The sequence below is a fragment of the Ctenopharyngodon idella genome, chromosome 20 (assembly GCF_019924925.1).
Source record: "Ctenopharyngodon idella isolate HZGC_01 chromosome 20, HZGC01, whole genome shotgun sequence".
Classification (NCBI taxonomy): domain Eukaryota; kingdom Metazoa; phylum Chordata; class Actinopteri; order Cypriniformes; family Xenocyprididae; genus Ctenopharyngodon; species Ctenopharyngodon idella.
Genome location: NC_067239.1, coordinates 9,612,150 through 9,633,893, shown reverse-complemented (window position 1 = coordinate 9,633,893; position 21,744 = coordinate 9,612,150). Strand labels below are relative to the sequence as shown.

Sequence of the window (21,744 nt, the reverse complement as noted above, 5' to 3'; positions counted from 1 at the left end):
TAGAATATTGTGAAAAGGTTCAATATTGAAGACACCTGGTGCCACACTCTAATCAGCTAATTAACTCAAAACGCCTGCAAAGGCCTTTAAATGGTCTCTCAGTTTAGTTCTGTAGGCTACACAATCATGGGGAAGACTGCTGACTTGACAGTTGTCCAAAAGACGACCATTGACACCTTGCACAAGGAGGGCAAGACACAAAAGTTCATTGCAAAAGAGGCTGGCTGTTCACAGAGCTCTGTGTCCAAACACATTAATAGAGAGGTGAAGGGAAGGAAAGGATGTGGTAGAAAGAAGTGTACAAGCAATAGGGATAACCGCACCCTGGAGAGGATTGTGAAACAAAACCTATTAAAAAATGTGGGGGAGATTCACAAAGAGTGGACTGCAGCTGGAGTCAGTGCTTCAAGAACCACTACGCACAGACGTATGCAAGACATGGGTTTCAGCTGTCGCATTCCTTGTGTCAAGCCACTCTTGAACAACAGACAGCGTCAGAAGAGTCTCACCTGGGCCAAAGACAAAAGGACTGGACTGCTGCTGAGTGGTCCAAAGTTATGTTCTCTGATGAAAGTAAATTTTGCATTTCCTTTGGAAATCAGGGTCCCAGAGTCTGGAGGAAGAGAGGAGAGGCACACAATCCACGTTGCTTGAGGTCCAGTGTAAAGTTTCCACAGTCAGTGATGGTTTGGGGTGCCATGTCATCTGCTGGTGTTGGTCCACTGTGTTTTCTGAGGTCCAAGGTCAACGCAGCCGTATACCAGGAAGTTTTAGAGCACTTCATGCTTACTGCTGCTGACCAATTTTATGGAGATGCAGATTTCATTTTCCAACAGGACTTGGCACCTGCACACAGTGCCAAAGCTACCAGTACCTGGTTTAAGGACCATGGTATCCCTGTTCTTAATTGGCCAGCAAACTCGCCTGACCTTAACCCCATAGGAAATCTATGGGGTATTGTGAAGAGGAAGATGCGATATGCCAGACCCAACAATGCAGAAGAGCTGAAGGCCACTATTAGAGCAACCTGGGCTCTTATAACACCTGAGCAGTGCCACAGACTGATCGACTCCATGCCACGCCGCATTGCTGCAGTAATTCAGGCAAAAGGAGCCCCAACTAAGTATTGAGTGCTGTACATGCTTATACTTTTCATGTTCATACTTTTCAGTTGGCCAAGATTTCTAAAAATCCTTTCTTTGTATTGGTCTTAAGTAATATTCTAATTTTCCGAGATACTGAATTTGGGATTTTCCTTAGTTGTCAGTTATAATCATCAAAATTAAAAGAAATAATCATTTGAAATATATCAGTCTGTGTGTAGTGAATGAATATAATATACAAGTTTCACTTTTTGAATGGAATTAGTGAAATAAATCAACTTTTTGATGATATTGTGACAGATTGACAGATTGCCCCGCCCTCACGCCAGTAAACATGTCATCAGAGAAGAGGGAGAGGAAGTTAAAGATTAAGTTGATTAAAGATTAAGAGGGCACATGAATTTAAAAACAAAAAATCAAAACATGATGTGCATGGTTAAATCATTTATAATAAATACGTGCAATATTCCATAAAAAAAATAAGATTTGCAAATTTTGATTTATGGTGACTTTAAACAAACATACTAAAAACTAGACAAGACAACCAAACTTAAAGTGAAAAACAAAAATTACTTGTATTGTTAATATAGCTTACTGTTTGCTGAAAGCAGCTGAGATAATAGAAAATGTATTTAAATAGTCTCGCTAATTTCAGTTAAAATCCCTAAACTGCTGAACACTGCATTGCAAAAAAAACATAAGCAACAGTATGGCAAAAGATAATAATGTAGAACAGTTTGCAGTATGACTACTAAATGTTTCAATGGTATGCCATATAAAAATAGCTATTTTTCATTTTCAAACTAATTTCTTATGAATCAATAAATCAATAAATCAGTAAACAAAAGAAAATCAATTGAAATAACCAACGTAGCCATTATGCCGCTTTAAAGGATAAAACATAAAAAATGTAAAATAATGAAACATTTTTTTGAAATGTTCGTGACGATGTTATGACAAAATATACTGATTTTTAGCTATGTCTGCCCCTTTAAATACTATTATTCGTAATAGGTTACAAAAACAAGACGTGTGTCAGCCAGCGTCAGTAAGGCATGCGTCATGGCGTCACTTCCTGTACCAATTGGCAGTTGCAGTTGCCGGAGCGCCATGTTACTTCAAACAAAAGAAACAACTTCACTGCCTTCGTAACAGTTCATGACAGGCTGAAACACAATGGCGGAATATAACCTGCTTCTCAGCTTCTCATAAACCGGAGATTTTCATAATGCCTTTGTAAGTATGTCGACGGAGTTTTAAGGACAAACGTGGTCAAAGCAAACGCGAGGTCCTGGGCCTTATGTCACGAATCGGTTGAAAACTCGACACGTTGATAAAATCATTTAATAGTGCCGTTTAGTTGTTGAACTAGTTTACAATGTATCAATTTTTACAGCAATCTTATCAGTATGCAGCTGGTAATGAGATAAAATGATCACGAGGCCATCAGATGTAGAGATTGCTCTCATACTAAGCACGTCGGCTTGTATGCAACTTACAGACATTAAATCTATAGCATTCAAGAGTTGAACTTTGTTCACATATATAGATCAGTAGTGCACGCATTGATGTAGGTCAGTGACTTAATAATACCCTTCAAGGGGGCGTTCAGACAAGACGCTTTCAAAACAAATTGGCGAATCGGAACGCAACTGAAGGCATGGTCCTCCAGACGTTTATTAAAGTTGAGCTATTTTTATCTTGACATATGGCGTCTGCGGACGCTGATTGCGCGAGACCCTGGGAAAAAACAGCGAGACATGTCGCAATAGTCAGAGACACGTACATGTATAATTAAACTTAAACGCGCCACGTGTGAACGGCGAAAAACAACAGCAAGAAGCGCAATAAATGCGATCTTTTTTCAAAATATTTGTTCTACTATGAGCTGTTCACTAGTTTAGACTCAAAAAGGGTTTGTTTATATTGGAACGTCTGCACTAAACTGTGAACATGTGTGCTGTTGTTTTTGATTATGGGTAAATACATAATCTGTATTTTCGATTTCACTTCTGTATTCTCTTGCAAAGTATTGAAAATCTTGAAAAAAAGATGTTCACAAAGTAACGTTAGTGCTGACAACATTAAAATGACATAAATGGTAATATGTAAAGGTAGGTTCCTAACTATCTTTAAAGGGTTAAAGATAACCCAAAAATTTAAATTCTGTCATTAATTACTCTCCCTCATGACGTTTCACACCCATAAGACCTTTGTTCATCTTCAGAACACAAATTAAGATATTTTTGATGAAATCTGAGAGGTTTCTGACTCCTCCATAGACAGCAATTTAACCATCACTTTCAAGGTCCAGAAAGGTACTAAAGACATTGTTAAAATAGTCGACATGACTGCAGTGGTTCAACCGTAATTTTATGAAGTGACAAGAATACTTTTTGTGTGCAAAAACAAAAATAATGACTTTATTCAACAATATCCTCTTCTGTGTCGTTCTCTTACACTGTTTACATTCAGCGCTTCCAGGTTCTGTCAGAATGGCGGCTCAGTATTGGCTAATGCTGACGTCGCATGCGTGTGATGCTGATGCCAGCCAATAATGAGTCATTTTCTTTAAGCCTAGAGTTTCCGAGTTAGGGGAGTGCCGGTGAGAAAATATGGGGGGCGCAATAGATGCAGCCTCTGTATTGACAGTAAATTTGTTGAAATTAATAACTTTTATATCATATTCTATAGTATTTTGTATGTGCTAAGTTTCATGTACAAAAAAAGTCAGTATTGTACAATTGTGATAGAATATATAACGATTCAACTTACAGCACCTTCATAAATCGAATAAAAACATAAAGCAAAAACACATCTGATGCGCATTCATCGTTTTGTAGAAGTAAAGTTAAAAAAAAAATTGCTGAATGTTTTGTAGAAAAGGTACATCATCATCCGATTGGAGTAACTCATAATTATGACTTCACAATTGTAATTTAAATATGAACTTCCCAGGAGGACTGGAATGCACCATTAATCTTTAGCCATTATATGTTTCGCCAGAATATGTTTCTGTTGACAATTAATGTTTGACTTTTTCACAGTCCAATTACCAATCAGGTGCAAGCAGTACAGCAGACCCCAAAGCATTATGGGATCACGTCTCCTATCAGCTTGGCACCGCCTAAAGAGGCCGATCTGGTTCTTACGCGAAAGCTGACAGAGACACTCCGACCCTTCGGTGTCTTTGAGGAGGAGATGGAGCTGCAGCGGAGGTAAATGAAATGCACATCATTAAGTCACACATGTATGTGGATATGCATCATGACAGTTATGGCGCTTTTCCACTGCGTGGTATGACTCTGCTCGGTTAAGCACGGCTCGGCACGCTTTACTTTCGGTTTGCTTTCCCACTGCAGTTTATTGCCGCTTCAAAGTGGGTGGGATTATAGACTGATCGTTATAGTTGCGCCGTCTTTACTGCTGTGGATCTGCTCCTCATCTACTGAACACGATACAGCCATTTCTTTTTTCAAGTTGCGTGCGACAGTCGTTTAAAGCAAGTTGTTTCGCGAACAAATGATACTGCGGTGGCTGTTACTATTTAAATCTAGCGGGTTTGTTGTCTCGTGTTTCAAATCCAGTGACACTGGTAGTGACAATTCTCTCTGACCAATCAGTGATCTGCAGTGTTTACATGCCACATTTAGTATTGGTACAGCATGCTTGGGAGGTGGTACTATTTAAGTGAGCCGTACCGAGCCGTCCCATGCAGTGGAAAAGCGCCAAAATCTGAGCCTTACCGAACTGTACCATGCAGTGAAAAAGCGCCAATAGATTGTGTTTGAGACCATCAGCTGGTTCTTTAACAGTTACACAACTTTTGAAGTTAACTTAAAAATGAATATGCACAAAGTTCATCAAATCCATTACTCTTATTTACTTTTTTTCCCACACTATTATATATTGACGGCGAAGTTCTTTTTTGTTTTTCACTTGGGGGTAAAAAGAAGAGTGTTATACTGTTAGCGAACATTTTGACGCCGTCCACACTGCTAAGAGTGGCGTTTAGATAAATATGTAAATGTTAGCTGCGTGCTTTCCTTTCAGTAACAAAATAAACACAACAAAAATTACAGCGGTGAGAAAACAGTAGTAAAGAAAGCATCTGATCAAAGCGATGTGGATATGTTTGCACCAGATCTGCAATTCGGCACTCCAGTCAAGTTATGTCACGTTTATTTTTATAGCTCTTTATACAACGGATTGTTTAAAAGCAAGCAGCTTTACAGTATTAAATATGAAAAAACATGATCAGTGTCTCTTTTAATTAGAATTACAACTTAAATTTTTACTATAAAGTGGTTATGTAGTGTGTTCATGTTTTTACTCATGGACGTCTGACCTCGACGGACTGAACAGAAGAAATGAATCGGGGAAGATTTCCCCGATATATAAAGAAGGTGGAGCCTCAGAACCACTCCTACCTATTATAAAATCTCCACAGACCATTGGTGGTTTGAAGGTTTTTACCAGCCAGAGTGAACTTTTCTGGAAAGTTCGCTTCAGCAAGCTGTATCAAACTTCGTTTTGAATTGATTTTGTTCAAAGTGACGTCACGCCACGTTCTTTGCCTTTACTTCCTGGAGGATGATGTCCTACTAAGCAACTGGCATGGCTTGTTAAAGAGATTTTTCAAAAGATTAAAAGAATTTAAAATTATATTAAAGACAGTAAAATTATATAAATTGTTGGCAGTTGTAACAATATGTTCAAGAAGTCATGTTTTGTTTTGAAAAATTACAAAAAAGGACAAACTGGTGACACAGCTAGGATATTTCCTATTTTTACCAGTTTATATTAAAAACTTCGCACAGCACCCAGGGACGATGATGGCAACAAGTTTTTTTTTTTCTTTTCTTTTTTAAATTATTAGTATTGTTAATATAACAAGGATGTATTAAAATTGATAGTGTCAGTAAAGTCATATATAATGTTACAAATAGACATGTGCCGATATTCAGTAATACGATATATCATGATAATAAATATGCACAATATTGTTATCGTGGGCACTTAAAAATACAGTGAATAATTATTTATGAATTATTAATTTTTATAATACATTTTAAGAATATTTTACCCATCAACCATTTAAAATGCTCAACACCGCTGTATGCTGCATCAAAAGGACACGCGCACTCAGATGTAAACAAGCCCAACGTGCATGAGAAGCACATGGCGGAATGAGTGAAGGAGACGCGCTGAATGAGAGTGCACGTTCACTCTCTGACAACAGAGGGCGCTAATGAAATAGCAGAGATACAGCGGTTACCCTGGAAACCCTGTAAACCAAGCAGCTGCGCTAACAGGATTTAAAATGCTTCAAACAGCCATTCAGTTTTTTTGTATTCGTAGTGTTGTTCATCACAGCACCAAATAATTAATACTTAAAGACTTAATAGGCTATTTATTTTCAAACTTAAACATTTTTATATTTTAATCTGGACTACAACATGCCCTATAATGATTAAAAATGTTCTGATTATTTATTGTTCAGTAACACTAAGTAACGTAAGGCTTCATTAGTTAACATGTTTATTCATTACTGACAATGAAAAATACTTATAAAGCATTTATTAATCTTAATTAATGTTTAATAACATTACTAAATCAAAGGTTGTAATTATTATTTTATGGACCTGAGCTAAAACTAACAATGACCTGTTGTATTTTTTAACTAACATTAACAAAAAATAATACCTTCTGTAATGTAGCTATTGCTCTTTCTTAATCTTAGTTAATGAACTTCTTGTAAAGTGTTACCTGTTGTTCTTTATAATTCTTTTGCACTTTCATCTGTTTGAAACATTTTACTTTATATTTTTTTCTGTGTATTGTGTTATTATATTTAAATGTTCACAGAGTTTTTTATAAGAAAAAGAGTTCTTAAACCTGTTATAGTATGACATTTTTTTTTTTTTTGCAACTTATTTCAATATCGTGATAATACCGTGTATCATGATAAAAGCTTCAGCAATTATCACAACATGAAAATTTGATACCGTCACATGCCTAGTTACAAAAGATTTTTATTTTAAATAAATGCTGTTCTTTTGGACATTCATTCAAAGAATCCCGAAATAACGTGCATCATTCCATGACTGCTGAAATATGAATACATTTTAAAATATATTAAAATAGAAAACTATTTCACAATATTACTGTTTTTAATGCATTTTCATCAAATAAATGCAGCCTTGATAAGCATAAGAGACTTCTTTCAAGAACGGTAAATCTTACTGCCCCAAACTTTTGAGTGATCGTGTGTTCGCTTCCATAATTTCTGTCTTTAAAAATGGTTTATTATTTTATCTAATATACATTTATCCATATCCATAAGTATGAAAATGTACAGCATAGTCTTGACCCATCTTTAGTCTTCATCAAATTGCTGTTGTCTAAACATGTTTCTTTTGCCAACAGAATCCTAGTGCTTGGGAAGTTAAATATGTTGGTTAAGTTGTGGATCCGTGAAGTCAGTGAAGCTAAGGTATCTTATTGTCCTTTTAATAATAATATAAACATAAACTTCTGAATAACCACTTACAGATACAAACTGTTATATATTTTCATATATTTACAGAATATTCCATCATCAGTGATTGATAGTGTTGGTGGAAAAATCTTCACGTTTGGATCCTACAGGCTTGGAGTTCATACGAAGGGTAAGTTTTCAAAGATCAGTGCTAGATAGATCCATATGTACTTCACATAGTCTCCATGTGTTTGTAATATCTCTTTCACTAACCTAATTGTTTAGGTGCTGATATTGATGCTCTCTGCGTTGCACCCCGACATGTGGACAGATCAGACTTCTTCTCCTCGTTTTATGAGAAATTAAAGGAGCAGGAGGAAGTCAAAGACCTGAGGGTATGGAAGCTTTTGTAAATGTGTACATATACATCTTCCTCTTCCTGTGTACGGCTTAATAATTGATCTTTGCTTTTGCCTTCTAGGCAGTGGAGGAAGCATTTGTACCTGTGATAAAGCTGGCTTTTGATGGCATTGAGGTATTTTTACATCCTTACATATATTACATAAATGGATAGTTCAAAGTTGTCCTAATTTTTCCCCCTCGTGTCATTTTGTGTGTTTTGAAATGTTGATATGTTTGTGGCAGATTGACATACTGTTTGCCCGACTGGCACTACAAACCATTCCAGAGAACCTGGATTTGCGAGATGATGGCTTACTTAGGAACCTTGACATTCGCTGTATCCGAAGTTTGAATGGTAATAGGTCATAACTGATGAATCTTGTTAGGGCTGGGTATTGACACAGATTTCACTAATCAATTCAGATTTAATATCGGTTTGTTTGGGTTAGGGCTGTGAGATTAATTGAAATTGAATTTCAATTGATTTCAATATTAGCTTTCAACGGTTATGAAAATACGATAATCGAGATGAAACAATTATTGTGCCCCGTTCCTTTTCTTTTCAGCGGTGCGCTTTTGCTCATCCTTAAAAGCCCAAACTTGATGTGCAAATCAGTAAAATTACGTGACTTTTGTAAAATGGGACATGTTTGATATTAAAAAGATTTATTAAAAGTGCGAAAGAGAACTTGTGCTGTTCCTCATGCGGTCTAAGAGGAATGGAGACAAGCGAAGTGAACTTTGAGCTCCGGGTGCACGTCTAAATGGTTACACGCAAACGGATACACACTAAAATATGTCAAAATGCCTGGCTTGGTGAGTATTCACTTAAACCCAGTTGGTTATGTCTTAAGTGAACGTATAAAGTTGGGAGAAAATAGAATGTGCATCAGCTTATTAGATTTGTGCATTTGGTCTTAAAGTGACAGCAGCCTAATAAACCTGCTGCAGTCTAATGTTAATCAAAAAACAAAAGACAAAGAGAAAATCACTCACTGCTCTTGACTGAATAACTTTTGTAGCTTCAATAAGAATCAAAGCAAGTTTAATCCTTACAGTTAAGTTTTACTTTACATTTGATTTCTGTAGTAGGCTGTTAGCTGAATACTCATAGGTTTGCTTGAAAAACTTAAAGCACTGTTTTAATTTTTGAATCTTTTTGTCCTGCTGTTTGTAGTTTTTTTTTTTTTGGTATGTTTTTATTGCATTACTTACGGTTTCCTTATTTTTAATCATTTTGAGGACTTTTTACTTACACGAGTTAGCCTAGTATTCTGCTGTGGTAGTGAAACTGGTATCGAGAATTGTAAAATTTAAATTTTATAGCAACCTTATTTCCAGCAAATATATACTTGAGATATATACCATTCAGGCATAACATTATGACCACCTTCCTAATATTGTGTTGGTCCCCCTTTTGCTGCCAAAACAGCCCTGACCCATCGAGGCATGGACTCCACTAGACCCCTGAAGGTGTGCTGTTGTATCTGACACCAAGATGTTAGCAGCAGATCCTTTAAGTCCTGTAAGTTGTGAGGTGGGGCCTCCATGGATCAGACTTGTTTGTTCAGCACATCCTACAGATGCTCGATTAAATTGAGATCTGGGGAATTTGGAGGACAAGTCAATGCCTCAAACTCGTTGTTGTGCTCCTCAAACCATTCCTGAACCATTTTTGCTTTGTGGCAGGGTGCATTATCCTGCTGAAAGAGGCCACAGCCACCAGGGAATACCATTTCCATGAAAGGGTGTACATGGTCTACAATGCTTAGTTAGGTGGTACTTGTCAAAGTAACATCCACATGGATGGCAGGTCCCAAGGTTTCCCAGCAGAACATTGCCTAAAGCATCACACTGCCTCCGCCGACTTGCCTTCTTCCCATAGTGCAGAGATGACAACTTGCGCTCCGCACTTGCGCTTAAACTGAGGTGCTACAACAATCTGTCATGCCACATTAAAGAGCATCAAAATGGTATTTATTGTTTGAATTTTGTGATTAAAATTGACAAAATTTGAAAGCTGACACTTTGCTTTGTTTAGTGCCACAAAGCAAGTAATGTTTAGTGAATTATTTTTTATTTATTTTATTTTCATGCATCATCAGAAAACAGCAGAGACTAAATGATTGATCTTGGAATTTAGGAATCAATATATCGTTTCATCAAAATGGTAAATGATTAAAATCCATTATATGGTCAACCCAGCCCTAAATCTTGTTTACTTGTTTAATTAAGTTTTCCCCTGGTAATATCAATTTATGTACTTTTTTTTCCTGATTTCTAAATTTACCGACATTCAGGTTGCAGAGTGACTGATGAGATTCTTCACCTGGTGCCCAACATCGAGAATTTCAGACTGACTCTTAGAGCCATCAAAATGTGGGCAAAACGTGAGTAAATGCCTGTCTGTCAGCCTTGCATTGTATTCTCTTTGTGGAACATGCCACAAAAAACAAATTCTACAATGACCTGCTGTGTTTGTGGGTATTAGTGCAGTCAAAGAAAAGCAGCACTGCGTCAGTGTGCCTCAGGAAATTCGTTTGGCTTGCATTTGCTGCCTAGAAACCAGTGCACTCATGCTTGCACTTTAGTGAACAAATGACAGATTCTTGTTTGGCACTTAGCCTTTAGAAATGCTTCATTGTGAAAAATGTCAGGTCAATTCATATGAGGTTTACAGAACAAAATGAAGAAATAAATGACATTATTTGAAACTCCTACAGGTCATAATATCTACTCGAACATCCTTGGTTTTCTCGGGGGCGTATCGTGGGCCATGCTGGTGGCACGAACCTGCCAACTCTACCCCAACGCTGTGGCTTCCACCCTGGTCCACAAGTTCTTTTTGGTTTTCTCAAAGTGGTGAGTTACTCAAACTGACAATGACATAACACAGAATCTGAACTTTTGGTCTTTGCTTTCAGAGAGCCATTCTCTTCCATTTCATTTATTCATTATTTTTCTTCCTGGGTCATGTTTTCAGGGAATGGCCAAACCCTGTCCTTCTGAAGCAGCCTGAAGACTGTAATCTCAACCTCCCAGTCTGGGATCCCAGAGTACTGCCTTTATTTATTCATTCATTTGTATTGCAAGGCAATATATCTAAAGAAAATATATTTTGACACTATTCAATATTTTTATGAATATATTTGATCTGATTAAATAATTTTTTAGCCCACTCATGATCAAAAACAAAAATTGGCATCAGTCTTAAATCATGCTTAAACTTTCTGCACAGACCTCTAGACTGCCATATTTAGCATTTCATTTACTAAAAAGTACAGTGATTTTTCGGCACTCTCTCAGATTATTCACTTCAGGCTTCAGGCTTCAGGCTGTGTTTTTTCCCCTCAGGTAACCCCCAGTGACCGGTACCACCTCATGCCAATCATCACACCAGCTTACCCTCAACAGAATTCCACTTACAATGTCTCAGCATCTACTCGGGCCATCATGGTGGAAGAGTTCAAGCGGGGTCAGTCTCATTTCTGAAGATCCCTAGAAACAAATTATGATTAGAATAAAGGAGCGTGCTTTGATAAATGAAAACTGTCAACATTTTCTCATGTCATTCTAAATCTGTATGACTTTACTTTCTGATTTTATAGAATGTTCACCCTGGTCTTTTCCAAAGTATGACATGGTCTGAAGTGCCAAAAAAGGACCATAAAAAGCACCATGAGTATTACATGCAACTTGTGCTATTTTCAAGTTTTCTGAAGCTTTCTTTGAGGAGCAGTCCAAAACTTAATTTTAAATTTACTAAAAAGCTTCCCCTCTGCAGCAGCTCTTAAATCTAATTTGAATAAAATATGGATTCAGGTTGTCAAAAAAGGAATATAGCACACTACTTGTATAGACTACTTTTGTGGTGCTGTTTGTTTGTTTGTCCTTTAACAACGTTTTTTCCAACACCCTCTTTTGTGTTCCACTGCTAAAAAGAAAGTCATGCAGGTTTGGAATAACCAAATTTTTTTCTTTGTCTGAGCGATTCCTTTTAAGATGAAAAGATACAGCACAAGGCTATTGTGCCAATTTTATGCGCCACTGTTTGATTCATTCTGATTGTTTAACTTCTCACAGGTCTTGCAATCACGGATGAAATATTGCAGAATAAAGCAGATTGGTCCAAACTATTTGAAGCACCAAACTTCTTTCAGAAATACAAGTATGTATTAAGCTGCATATCCTGTTGGACACTCATGGTGAGATTTAATCATTTCAATAAAGATTTATTTCTCAAAACTGCACCCACACACATTCATAGCCCTTTCACAAGTACTACCTTATGTAATCAGTGTCATCAATTTGAAATAAAAGCAGAATTTTGCATATCATCAATTTATGCGTATGGAGTACAACAAAATGGCTTTTATGACACTTCAACATTTTTGACAATTAAAATGTGTAATAGTCCTGCTGAACAAATTACAACTGTAGAGCATGACTGAAATGTAAGTAACAATTTTTTTGAGATAGTTAAATTTATATTTTTCAAAGGTAGGTATTTCAGTTTAAGTGCCTTTCTAAAGTGGTTTTCTTGTGCTATATTAATTTGTGTACAATTCAAAAATAAAATGTTTTAGTTCACAATTTGTACAATGTATTTCTTGTTAGTCTGTGTTTTCATAGTGTTTCTAATTTTCAATTTTATTTTTTTCCAATTTCCGTTAATGTTTAGCATTTAGTCTGTATGTGTTTTGTTCCTTTTTAGTTAATTTAAAGTTCATTGTTACGACTTGAAGTCAGTAGGTGTGTTCGACTTGAAGCGGCGCTGCTCAGACCGATCAATGTATGACATCAAAGTACCGTGAGAATGATTCGAAAGCATGCGGAGCCGTCTGCTCTCTAATCGCCCTCTCACTTTACTTGTATGTCATACACACAGATCGGTCTGTGCAGCGCTGCTTCAGATTGAACACACCTAATATTTCAGTCAAAGGATACAGAATTCAGACTGAAGAAATATGACATTGGATATTTTCAATGGATAATGGAGGTCTAAAACAGCACATTACTTTGCTGTGTGTTAATTGAAGATCTATCGTGCTTAAAGCCTGATGATCCCCTTTTTGGGGGTGGTTTATTGGGTTGATCTTTTTTTTTTTTATTAACTAATTTTAGCTCATTTAAATGTTTTGAAAAACCATTCACTTTACATAAGTCTTCCCACCCCACATGAGGATGCAACGACTGCATGCAGTTCATTGTGGTGCTCAGAATTCATAATCTCCATTACTTTGTATAATGTAGCAATTAGCTGGTTTCAAAGAATGAATTAAAAAGTTTTGATTTACAGTATCTCATTCTTTTCTGTCCAGACAAGCCCCTAAAACATAATCAGATTGGGAGTCCAAAAGTGTGGTGCTCTGCAGGGAAAAAAAAAAAAAAAAAGAAGAAAAAAAAAATCAAAGGATAAAATGTGGATATTTTAAGCTGCTATTAACTTTTAAGTTGCAGTCAATGTAGATTATCCTGCTTTTTCTTTGGTTCCTTGATTAATCTATGAGATATGGGGAGATATTCCACTGAAAAGTCATATTTTTTTAAACAATAGAATGCTGAAAGAGTTTGTACACTATTATATTAGATAATCTATTGAAATGCAAGTAACCCGTATTGAGACACTTTGGTTGTTTGCTTTAAATACATTTATTTGAATATATGAATTGGGAAACTGGATGAAAGATGATAAAATGATTATTTTCAGTCAAATAATTGATCAGCATAAGAGGACTAGATTTGTTCATGTTTCTAATTAACTTTAAAAAGTGCCATGAATCTGCTGTTAAAGATAAGCGTTTTAGAGTGTGAAATGAAATGTGATCATGGCTGGATAAAGTGATCCCTGCTGTCTTGAATGAAGTTCTTAAAGATATGTTTGACTTTGGAGAGAGGTGTTAACGGTACAGTTTCAGTGAGATGGGGGCGGATCGGCCCTGTAAGTTTTGCCGGGTTTGGTTGACAAGCTTTAGTCTAAAGGATGTAATGGCATTGTTCTGTCTTTTATGTCCCAAGGCATTATATAGTGTTGCTAGCAAGCGCACAGACAGAGAAGCAGCACTTAGAGTGGTGAGTACTGCTTACCGTCTTCATCCAGCACTGTCACATGCTTTATCGGACCGATGTTCTGCTCATGTCCCCTGCATCTGTTTAAAAAATGAGGTGGACAAGGACTAAATATACTGTTTGTCTGACAGGGTGGGCCTCGTGGAATCAAAGATCCGAATCCTGGTGGGAAACTTGGAGAAGAATGAGTTTATCACACTCGCCCATGTAAATCCACAGTCATTCCCGGGACCAAAAGAGGGAACTGACAAGTGAGTTTAAGATGCTTTTGTCCTTCACTTTATTGAACTTTTACAAAGGCTTAACTGACTTAAGAAAGGAAATGATGTCAGTAGTCCCATTCTCAGTCTCTTTCCTTTGTGTACGTACAGGGAGGAGTTCAGCACAATGTGGGTAATAGGTATTGTGTTCAAAAAAATGGAGGGATCAGAAAATCTTAACGTGGACCTGACGTTTGACATCCAGTCCTTCACAGACACAGGTAAGAAGAGAACACACAGGAAGAGTCGACATTGCTTTTTGTTCTCTGGGTGTTTTTCTAGTAATCAACTTGTGTTTTTTGAATGGCTGTAGTTTACCGGCAGGCGATCACTAGTAAAATGTTTGAGCAAGATATGAAAATCACAGCCATGCATGTGAAGAGGAAACAACTGCATCAACTACTTCCCAAAGTCGCCATTCAAAGGGGCAAGAGAAAGGCAAGAGTCCATCTGTTCCTTTGCAAACATGATAGACAGTCGCTTTGAAATCTAGATTAAAATGCATCTGCTACACTTAGTATTTATTTTCCTGCGTTTTTGAAATGTTGATTTGCAACAAGTCTAAATGTCAAGTGTATTCAATTAATAACATATGTAAGGTGCAAGGATTAAGTGTACATGTTTAATAGTTATTTTCCAAAATATTTTCAAAGTAAAAATTTTTTTCTTCTCAGATAATAAATCATGCTGTTGTCTTGAGGTTTTGTTATTTGTAATCCATTAACCTTGACACACAATCATGAGAGGGTCTAGAGGGGTCCTCCTTATGATATCATTTCATGTTTTATATTTTTCTTGGCCTTAAGATGGCTTCTTGCACGTTTTGTTACACCACAGTGAATTGGATTTAGTGGACCAAAGCCTCACTCCTATTTTTAAGATACTAAAAGATTGTGCTAGATTCTTTTTTCTTTTCTAAAGCGTTTTAGATCAGTTGTTCTCAACCTTTTTGACTCAAAGTATTTGAAGGCCTACGATATTTGCCGAGATATTTCCTCTGGGGTTTCTGCTCGTTTCCAAACCTTATTAGCAGAAACTTGGACCGTTGATATATTTAGTTACCCACAGTTATTTGATTAGACTATGCTGTATGTCCCTCAAAAAGTATTGAGGGGAAAAAGTTGCATTTATATTAATTTTAAAGGTGAAGTATGTAGTTTCTGCGACACTAGTGGCAGCTAACGGAATTACAAAAATAAAGCATATTTTGCAAACGCCCCTTTCGTGATAACATTATTTTCTTAGTGTAAACTAATGAATTTTTGAAAACTGTGACATTGTGCGCATGCATATGATGTGTTCAGTCTATAGGCGAGTAGTGTTTCTTTACAAAGTAACATTGCCAACTACTGGCCTGGCATGAATAATACAGTTTTTAATCGTTTTCAAGGATTCGTGTGAGCAGGGATCGTTTTGACAACACTGTCATCTGTACGCAAAAAACGTTTCCGTTTTTAGTACATTTTTGTGTAAACGTACCCTCAATCTTATAGTAAACTCATCCAATGTATCTGAGCCAGGCGCATTTTCGACATGCCGTGCCACTACTGATTGAGGCTGTCTGCACTGGACACATCAAAGTAAACATTATAAACTGTTTGCATTGTAGCGCGTTGTTTTGAAATGCATCTTCTGTTTTGACATGTTCAAAACTTTGTTTAAACTTTGAAGATCTAAATGCAGTGAAATTTGGCTTGCACCTTTGTAACTGTAGCTGATTTTTTTTTTTTTTTTTTTTCCCCATATAATTCATCAGTTATAGTCCCACAGCGATTTGACACCCTCTGGCTTAGCTTGCTACAGTAGCCACGACCCAAAAAAGATCTGAGTGGACTACTCTCAATGTTTAGATGTTGCCAAGGGGGCTCAATGTTTACACTTTTGAAGGAGATAAACCCTTGAATGGCATACTTATAATATTCAATGGACAATAAACTGGAATAAGAGAGTGCATTTTAACCTAAAAAAATCTTGCTTACTTCACCTGTATCCTCCCTTGGAAATTTGCTGAGGTGGCTGTGGTTGAGAACCGGTTTTAGAGGCTCTATTTGTTTTTTTTGTACAGTCTATAGGCCACTTTAACATTTTTTTTTTTTAATAAATTACATTAATTGAATACATCTTGACAAAAAGTGTCATGTTATTGATATATAGACATTTTATATTTGTTATTGTAGCAGTGTTAATGAGACATTTCTCACTCAATAGTGATATACTATTTGTTAACTGTCTTGTTCTCATTTCATTTTTCCTATAGCATTCGTCTGATGGCCTTCGTGTGATGAATGACGGCAGTCTCGACCTATCGGTTGACAGTGACAACAGCATGTCAGTGCCCTCCCCCACGGGCCCTTCAGCTGCCAAGAGTGCCCGTGCCTCCAGCCCTCAGGGGTAAAACATCAAACCATTTTTACCTGCTCACCTGTTTCTCTAACATCATTTGTCTGACTTTCTGTAACTCGTGTCTTTTGGGAACACCTGTACACAAATGCTTTTTTCTTTTCTTTTCTTTTTTTTTTTTTCTTTCTAATCTCCTCTTCTCTCCCTGTCCGTAGTTCCACTGGGACGGCCACAAACAGCTCAGATTTGCAGGGAAAAACGGACACCTCAAGTGGAAGCACGCTCCTGGCTGGTGGTATGTCTATTGGGATCTTAACCCTATAAAGCTTACTGTATTATATTTGATGCAAACGTTTTAAGGCGTCCAAATTATGCAGCAGTTTAGGCTTACTTGATTATCTGTACATCATTTTTTAGAAAAATAATGTTAAAATATCAAATATGATGCATCAGACTTTTGAGGAATGTTTATTTGTACATCTCTGCATGAAACCTGCGAGAATGAGTAGAATTACATGCAATAAACCGCAACCTCGTGCATTCAGGACCTGTAACACCAACACTATTCAACTGGAGTGAATGAGATACTCCTTTTCTGCAGTATTGGAATTGTTTCAGATATCCGTATCGATACGTATTGAAATATCAATATTTTTGACAACACTAGATCTCATTGGTTTATATTACAAGCTATAGGAATTTCATTGTAATTTTTGGCCTTATAAATATCAGCAACTGCACCAAATTGTATATTTTTGCTCCCTTTGGGCCTTTGAATAAATTTTTTTTTCCCTCCTCGAGCATCAGCGCCATGTTCTCACTGACTCATACTATATGAATCAAATCTTTTTTTTTTTACTTTTTAAAGATATCTTTTTAGTATTTCAGGCTTTACATGGTTAATGTCACTTGAAAGTTGGCATTTTTATTTTGTCATTGATTGAATAGTCCACCCAATGAAAATTATTTTCTTATCATTGTTCCAAACCTGTATGACTTTCTTTATTCCATAGAACACAAAAAGATAACATTTTGAAGGAATTATAGTAATTCATAAAACTAATCCATATTCAAGTTTGCTTCACCTGTATTTTCATAGGATGGAAATCAAACCTGGCATGACATACCAAATGAAAATAAAAAAGACTTAAATATAACTATAGAAATAAGCAGCTTGAACATTATTCAAATTTTTCCTTTTGTACTCCCCTGAAAAAATAGTCATTTGGGTTTGGAACAACATGAGGGTGAGTAAATGATGACAGATAATTTAAGATTTGAACGTTTTTAATACTACTACTGATTTGTTTTTGTTTTTTTTGGTCATAGCAGTGGATGGCACTAAACCTGATAATGTTGGGACTTCCAGCAGCAATTCCCCGCGAAAGGGGGCTGCTGCACTAAAGAGGCCTGCCTCACCCCTTCAGCAAGATTTGGAGAAGAAACACAAAGTAGACAGTGTACAACAGAACCCTAATCCTAGTCCATGTTTATCTGCTGGCCCTGCCAAGAAGAGACCTGCCTCACCCCTTGAGAATGAGACGTCCAAGAAAGCCAAAGCAGAGGAAGTAAGACAGCGCTTCTTTTTTTTTTTTAATCTGTGTCGAACCCTTTTTTACATTTTATTTATTTTCAGCATTGAGTTAATCATTTTATATTCTACACATTATCCAACGCTCTCTTTCACACAACGTGCACAATGAAGGCTGCAAAATTACAACAAAACAGTAAATTTGTGTGTGCAATTTATCAATTTTATCTTGACAACAGAAATGCCCCCATTCAATAATCACCCATAAACATTATATAAAAAGTGTATGATGGCATCTGAAAAGCCTAATTAAATTCTACTCTTCCAGTTCTCAACCCCAGAAGCAAAGTCCTCAGGTGAAACTGATGGTCATGTAGCTGTGGATCCAGCGGTAAAGGCTATTTGTTCTTTCTTTGTTACAAAATTTCACATTTTTTTTTTTATCTCCATTCCCTGAACTTAAAGAGACAGTTTGTCTATAATCTTTGTTGTTCGTCTCTGAGTGTCAGTCTCTGTGACTGTTGTTTTTTTTTTTTTCTTATGCAGGTCGTTGAAGTAGTTCCTTCAGATGGTGAATTTAAAACGGAGACTGAATTAACGGTAAACAAATCCTAAAAAAAAGGGTATGCTATTTATCATAAATGGAGTAACTATGTGAGAACTTACATGCTGATGTTATTTCCTGTCATTCTCAGGCGGTGGACATAGCAGAGAAGATCCCGCTTACCCAGGTTAGGACATGCTCAATTGATTATTACATAATAAGATTATTATTACATAATAATAATCCTTCCATGTCCACGACTCAAGTCATTTATCTGTTCTCACTGAAGCTTAATACTCCACGAAGCGCCAGTCAAACAGATTTTTCAAGCTCTGTTTTAGTAACAAAATATCTTTATGCAATAATAGCGATAAGGGTTATAATGTACACTACCATTCAAAAGTTTGGGGTCAGTAACATTTTTTTTTTTTTTTTATTATTATTATTTTGAATACTTTTATTCAGCAAGGATACAATAAATTGAAAAGTAGTAGTAATGAACTTATTTTTTAACTTTCTATTCATCAAAGAAAAACATTAAAAAAACATTAAAAAAAATCTCATTAACCCCAAACTTTTGAATCACTTTTGTAATTGTAGTTAGATAATTGTGATTTGTAGGCAAGCAAAAAACAGGCCATTTTTAAGCGCTTTTAAAATAAGATACTACATTAATAATAAGATCTCTGAAAATGATTACATCAGTATCTGAGGTGTTTGAAGAAGTAAAGTTAGGCTTTGGTATATAATTGTGTATAAAGTTTATTTCAAATAATTTTAATTTAAATAGTCTTCTGTAGAGCTAAATAGAAATTCCCATCAAAATGCTCAATGAACAAATTTTCAGTTATGGAAAGCAAACTACAAAAACACATTCAGGGACACTTTTATTTAGGTAATTATCAAGCCATGTTCTTGTTTAGGTTAACAGCTTATATAGTTATCTAATATAATCTAATATAACGCTAATATAGTTGTTATTGTTCTCGGTGTGAATGGGCCTTTAAACTGATTCCAATCCATTTCACAATTGAGTTTAATCACACAATCTATCCTTTTTTTATGTTCCACAGAAAACTTCCAGCGCTGATCTGTCAGACGTCCCAGTCCTACCGACCAACCCCATCGCCGTGGTCAAGAACTCTATCAAGCTGAGACTCAGCAGGTAGAAGTGGCCCAATCTTTTGCCTGTCTCGTACTCAGGAGGTGAAAGTCCCCTCAGTTCCTGCCCATGTGCAACGCGGCTCTCCACAAGGGGGCAGCTCTGTTCTTCCACAAACTTCCCTGTGTCCTCTCTCTCTCTCTCTCTCTCTCTCTCTCTCTCTCTCTCTCTCTCTCTCTCTCTGTCTCTGTCTCTGTCTCTCTCTCTCTCTCTCTCTCTCTCTCTGTCTCTCTCTCTCTCTCTCTCTCTCTCTGTCTCTCTCTCCCCCTCCTTCCCCTTCTGTACACTGCAAAAAGATGTCATACACAAAAACCTCAATGTGATTTAATGTGTTTGTGTGATTTGGTGCACATGCTTTGTAAATCCGATCATATCCTTCTGTTTTGACCTGAAAGACAGTGACGCTTTGCTTGTTTTCTTTTTCTTTTTCTTTTGTAATCCATAAAGAGGCATGTAACTATATTCCAGGGTACAGTTGGTCCATTGGAGACCAATCCACCATATTGTACAGAGCTGAAGGTGTAGATGAGCATCAAACCGTGCTCAGTAGGTGGAGATGCATTGAATCAACATGAACTAATGACAGTACTAATCTGACAGCGGAGGACATAGCTAGCTCATCCAGATGATTCTAGCTCACTAATGCAGATGTAATTTAACCAAATCAGTCTGAGATTAGTGTAAACACCATCGTTTTGCTCCGCCGTCTTAGCAGGGCATTAATTATGGGTGTTATTAGGAGTGGAATAGCTAGTATTCCCAGCATGCTTTGATTCATGCTCTGAGGAGACCAGTGCTGGCCGTTCATTTAGGCTTGTTTTACCATGTGTATATATATAGAGAGAGACAACAATATTGAAACCTTTATTTGCTTACAACAGCTTGGTTTTCCTGTTATATGCTGGGATTTTCCTAATGTGGAATCGAAGATGCATTTCGAATGATTAATGTGATTTAAAAATGGCAGGTCAACTTGTTTCCGTTGACCTGATTTTGAGGATATGGATGTGAAAATGTAATGATGATAAAAGATTGATTTAAGTTTCAAATGAATGTTGGTTTATTGGGGCAGGAGAGTGATTTTGTTCATTTTTGAAATCTGTACAAACTTTTCTTACTGTGTTTTGTCTTGATGGTCTGTGTTGACTGTGGATTCGTGTAACGGTAAAGCTGCCGCCCCAGGAACACCCGTCACGGCACAGATTCACTCCTGTGAAACGCCTCCTATGGCCTTGCAATGTTCTTTCAGTTCTTTCATACGCTTATTTGTAAGGACAAGGTATTGTACTTTTTCACAAATAAAAGTCTACGTTGTTGCAAAAAGAAATCACTGTGATCAGTTTATTTGTATCGCCTCTTATCAGTAGTGATTATTAATGTAGTGCTAATATAAGTCATGCTGCACAAATTAAAACCAAAAATTGGTGAATTTAAGGTAACTCTAAGATTTGAGTCTTGGACCAATCATGAGAATGCTAGTTTGAACATTTATTAGTTAAAATGTTAACTAATATATAGTGATGGCTTTTGGGGGGAAAAAAGTCTTGATTTTAACAAAGGTTTCCAGAGATTTTTTTTATTTTATTTTTTTTACATTTTTGGTTGGGGCATGTCATATCTGTTTTATATTGTAAATTTTACACAAGCCATAACTTTCTATAGATCAAATTATTTTTATACTGAAAGCCCTAATATACTTTAAAATATATCTATTGTAAATTATTGCTGTTTTAACTGTTATAGATAGTGTTCATGTCTTAATTTTCATACGTTTTAGACAAAGGTATTCTAATTAATTTCAGTATGCCCTGATAGAATTGCATTCAGAGTGTCAGACTACGTATTTATATTA

The 21,744-nt window shown here is 36.5% G+C and overlaps 1 protein-coding gene across 2 annotated transcripts; it reads left to right on the top strand.

The window, feature by feature from the left end:
• The first annotated feature begins 2,155 nt into the window (after positions 1 to 2,155).
• On the top strand, positions 2,156 to 21,219 carry papola (poly(A) polymerase alpha). Of its 2 annotated transcripts, none has more exons than XM_051875542.1 (23): positions 2,156 to 2,339; positions 4,151 to 4,321; positions 7,533 to 7,599; positions 7,693 to 7,774; positions 7,870 to 7,979; positions 8,066 to 8,119; positions 8,230 to 8,341; positions 10,287 to 10,376; positions 10,710 to 10,848; positions 10,970 to 11,042; positions 11,341 to 11,461; positions 12,070 to 12,154; positions 14,005 to 14,058; positions 14,187 to 14,306; positions 14,427 to 14,536; positions 14,629 to 14,753; positions 16,573 to 16,706; positions 16,871 to 16,950; positions 17,988 to 18,223; positions 18,515 to 18,577; positions 18,733 to 18,786; positions 18,882 to 18,917; positions 19,804 to 21,219. In XM_051875542.1, the coding sequence occupies exons 1-23, from the start codon at positions 2,332 to 2,334 to the stop codon at positions 19,897 to 19,899; spliced, it is 2,220 nt and encodes a 739-aa protein (XP_051731502.1). In that variant the 5' UTR covers positions 2,156 to 2,331; the 3' UTR covers positions 19,900 to 21,219. The 2 variants fall into 2 exon arrangements, with proteins under 2 accessions (XP_051731502.1, XP_051731501.1); XM_051875541.1 differs by having other exon boundaries at positions 17,985 to 18,223.
• The last annotated feature ends 525 nt before the right edge of the window (positions 21,220 to 21,744 follow it).

Excerpts from the sequence above, each read along its gene's own strand:
- papola (XM_051875541.1), top strand. Across the intron at positions 12,155-14,004 it reads AACTTCTTTCAGAAATACAA|GCATTATATAGTGTTGCTAG; the intron begins GTATGTATTAAG and ends TTATGTCCCAAG. Across the intron at positions 16,707-16,870 it reads CGTGCCTCCAGCCCTCAGGG|TTCCACTGGGACGGCCACAA; the intron begins GTAAAACATCAA and ends CCCTGTCCGTAG.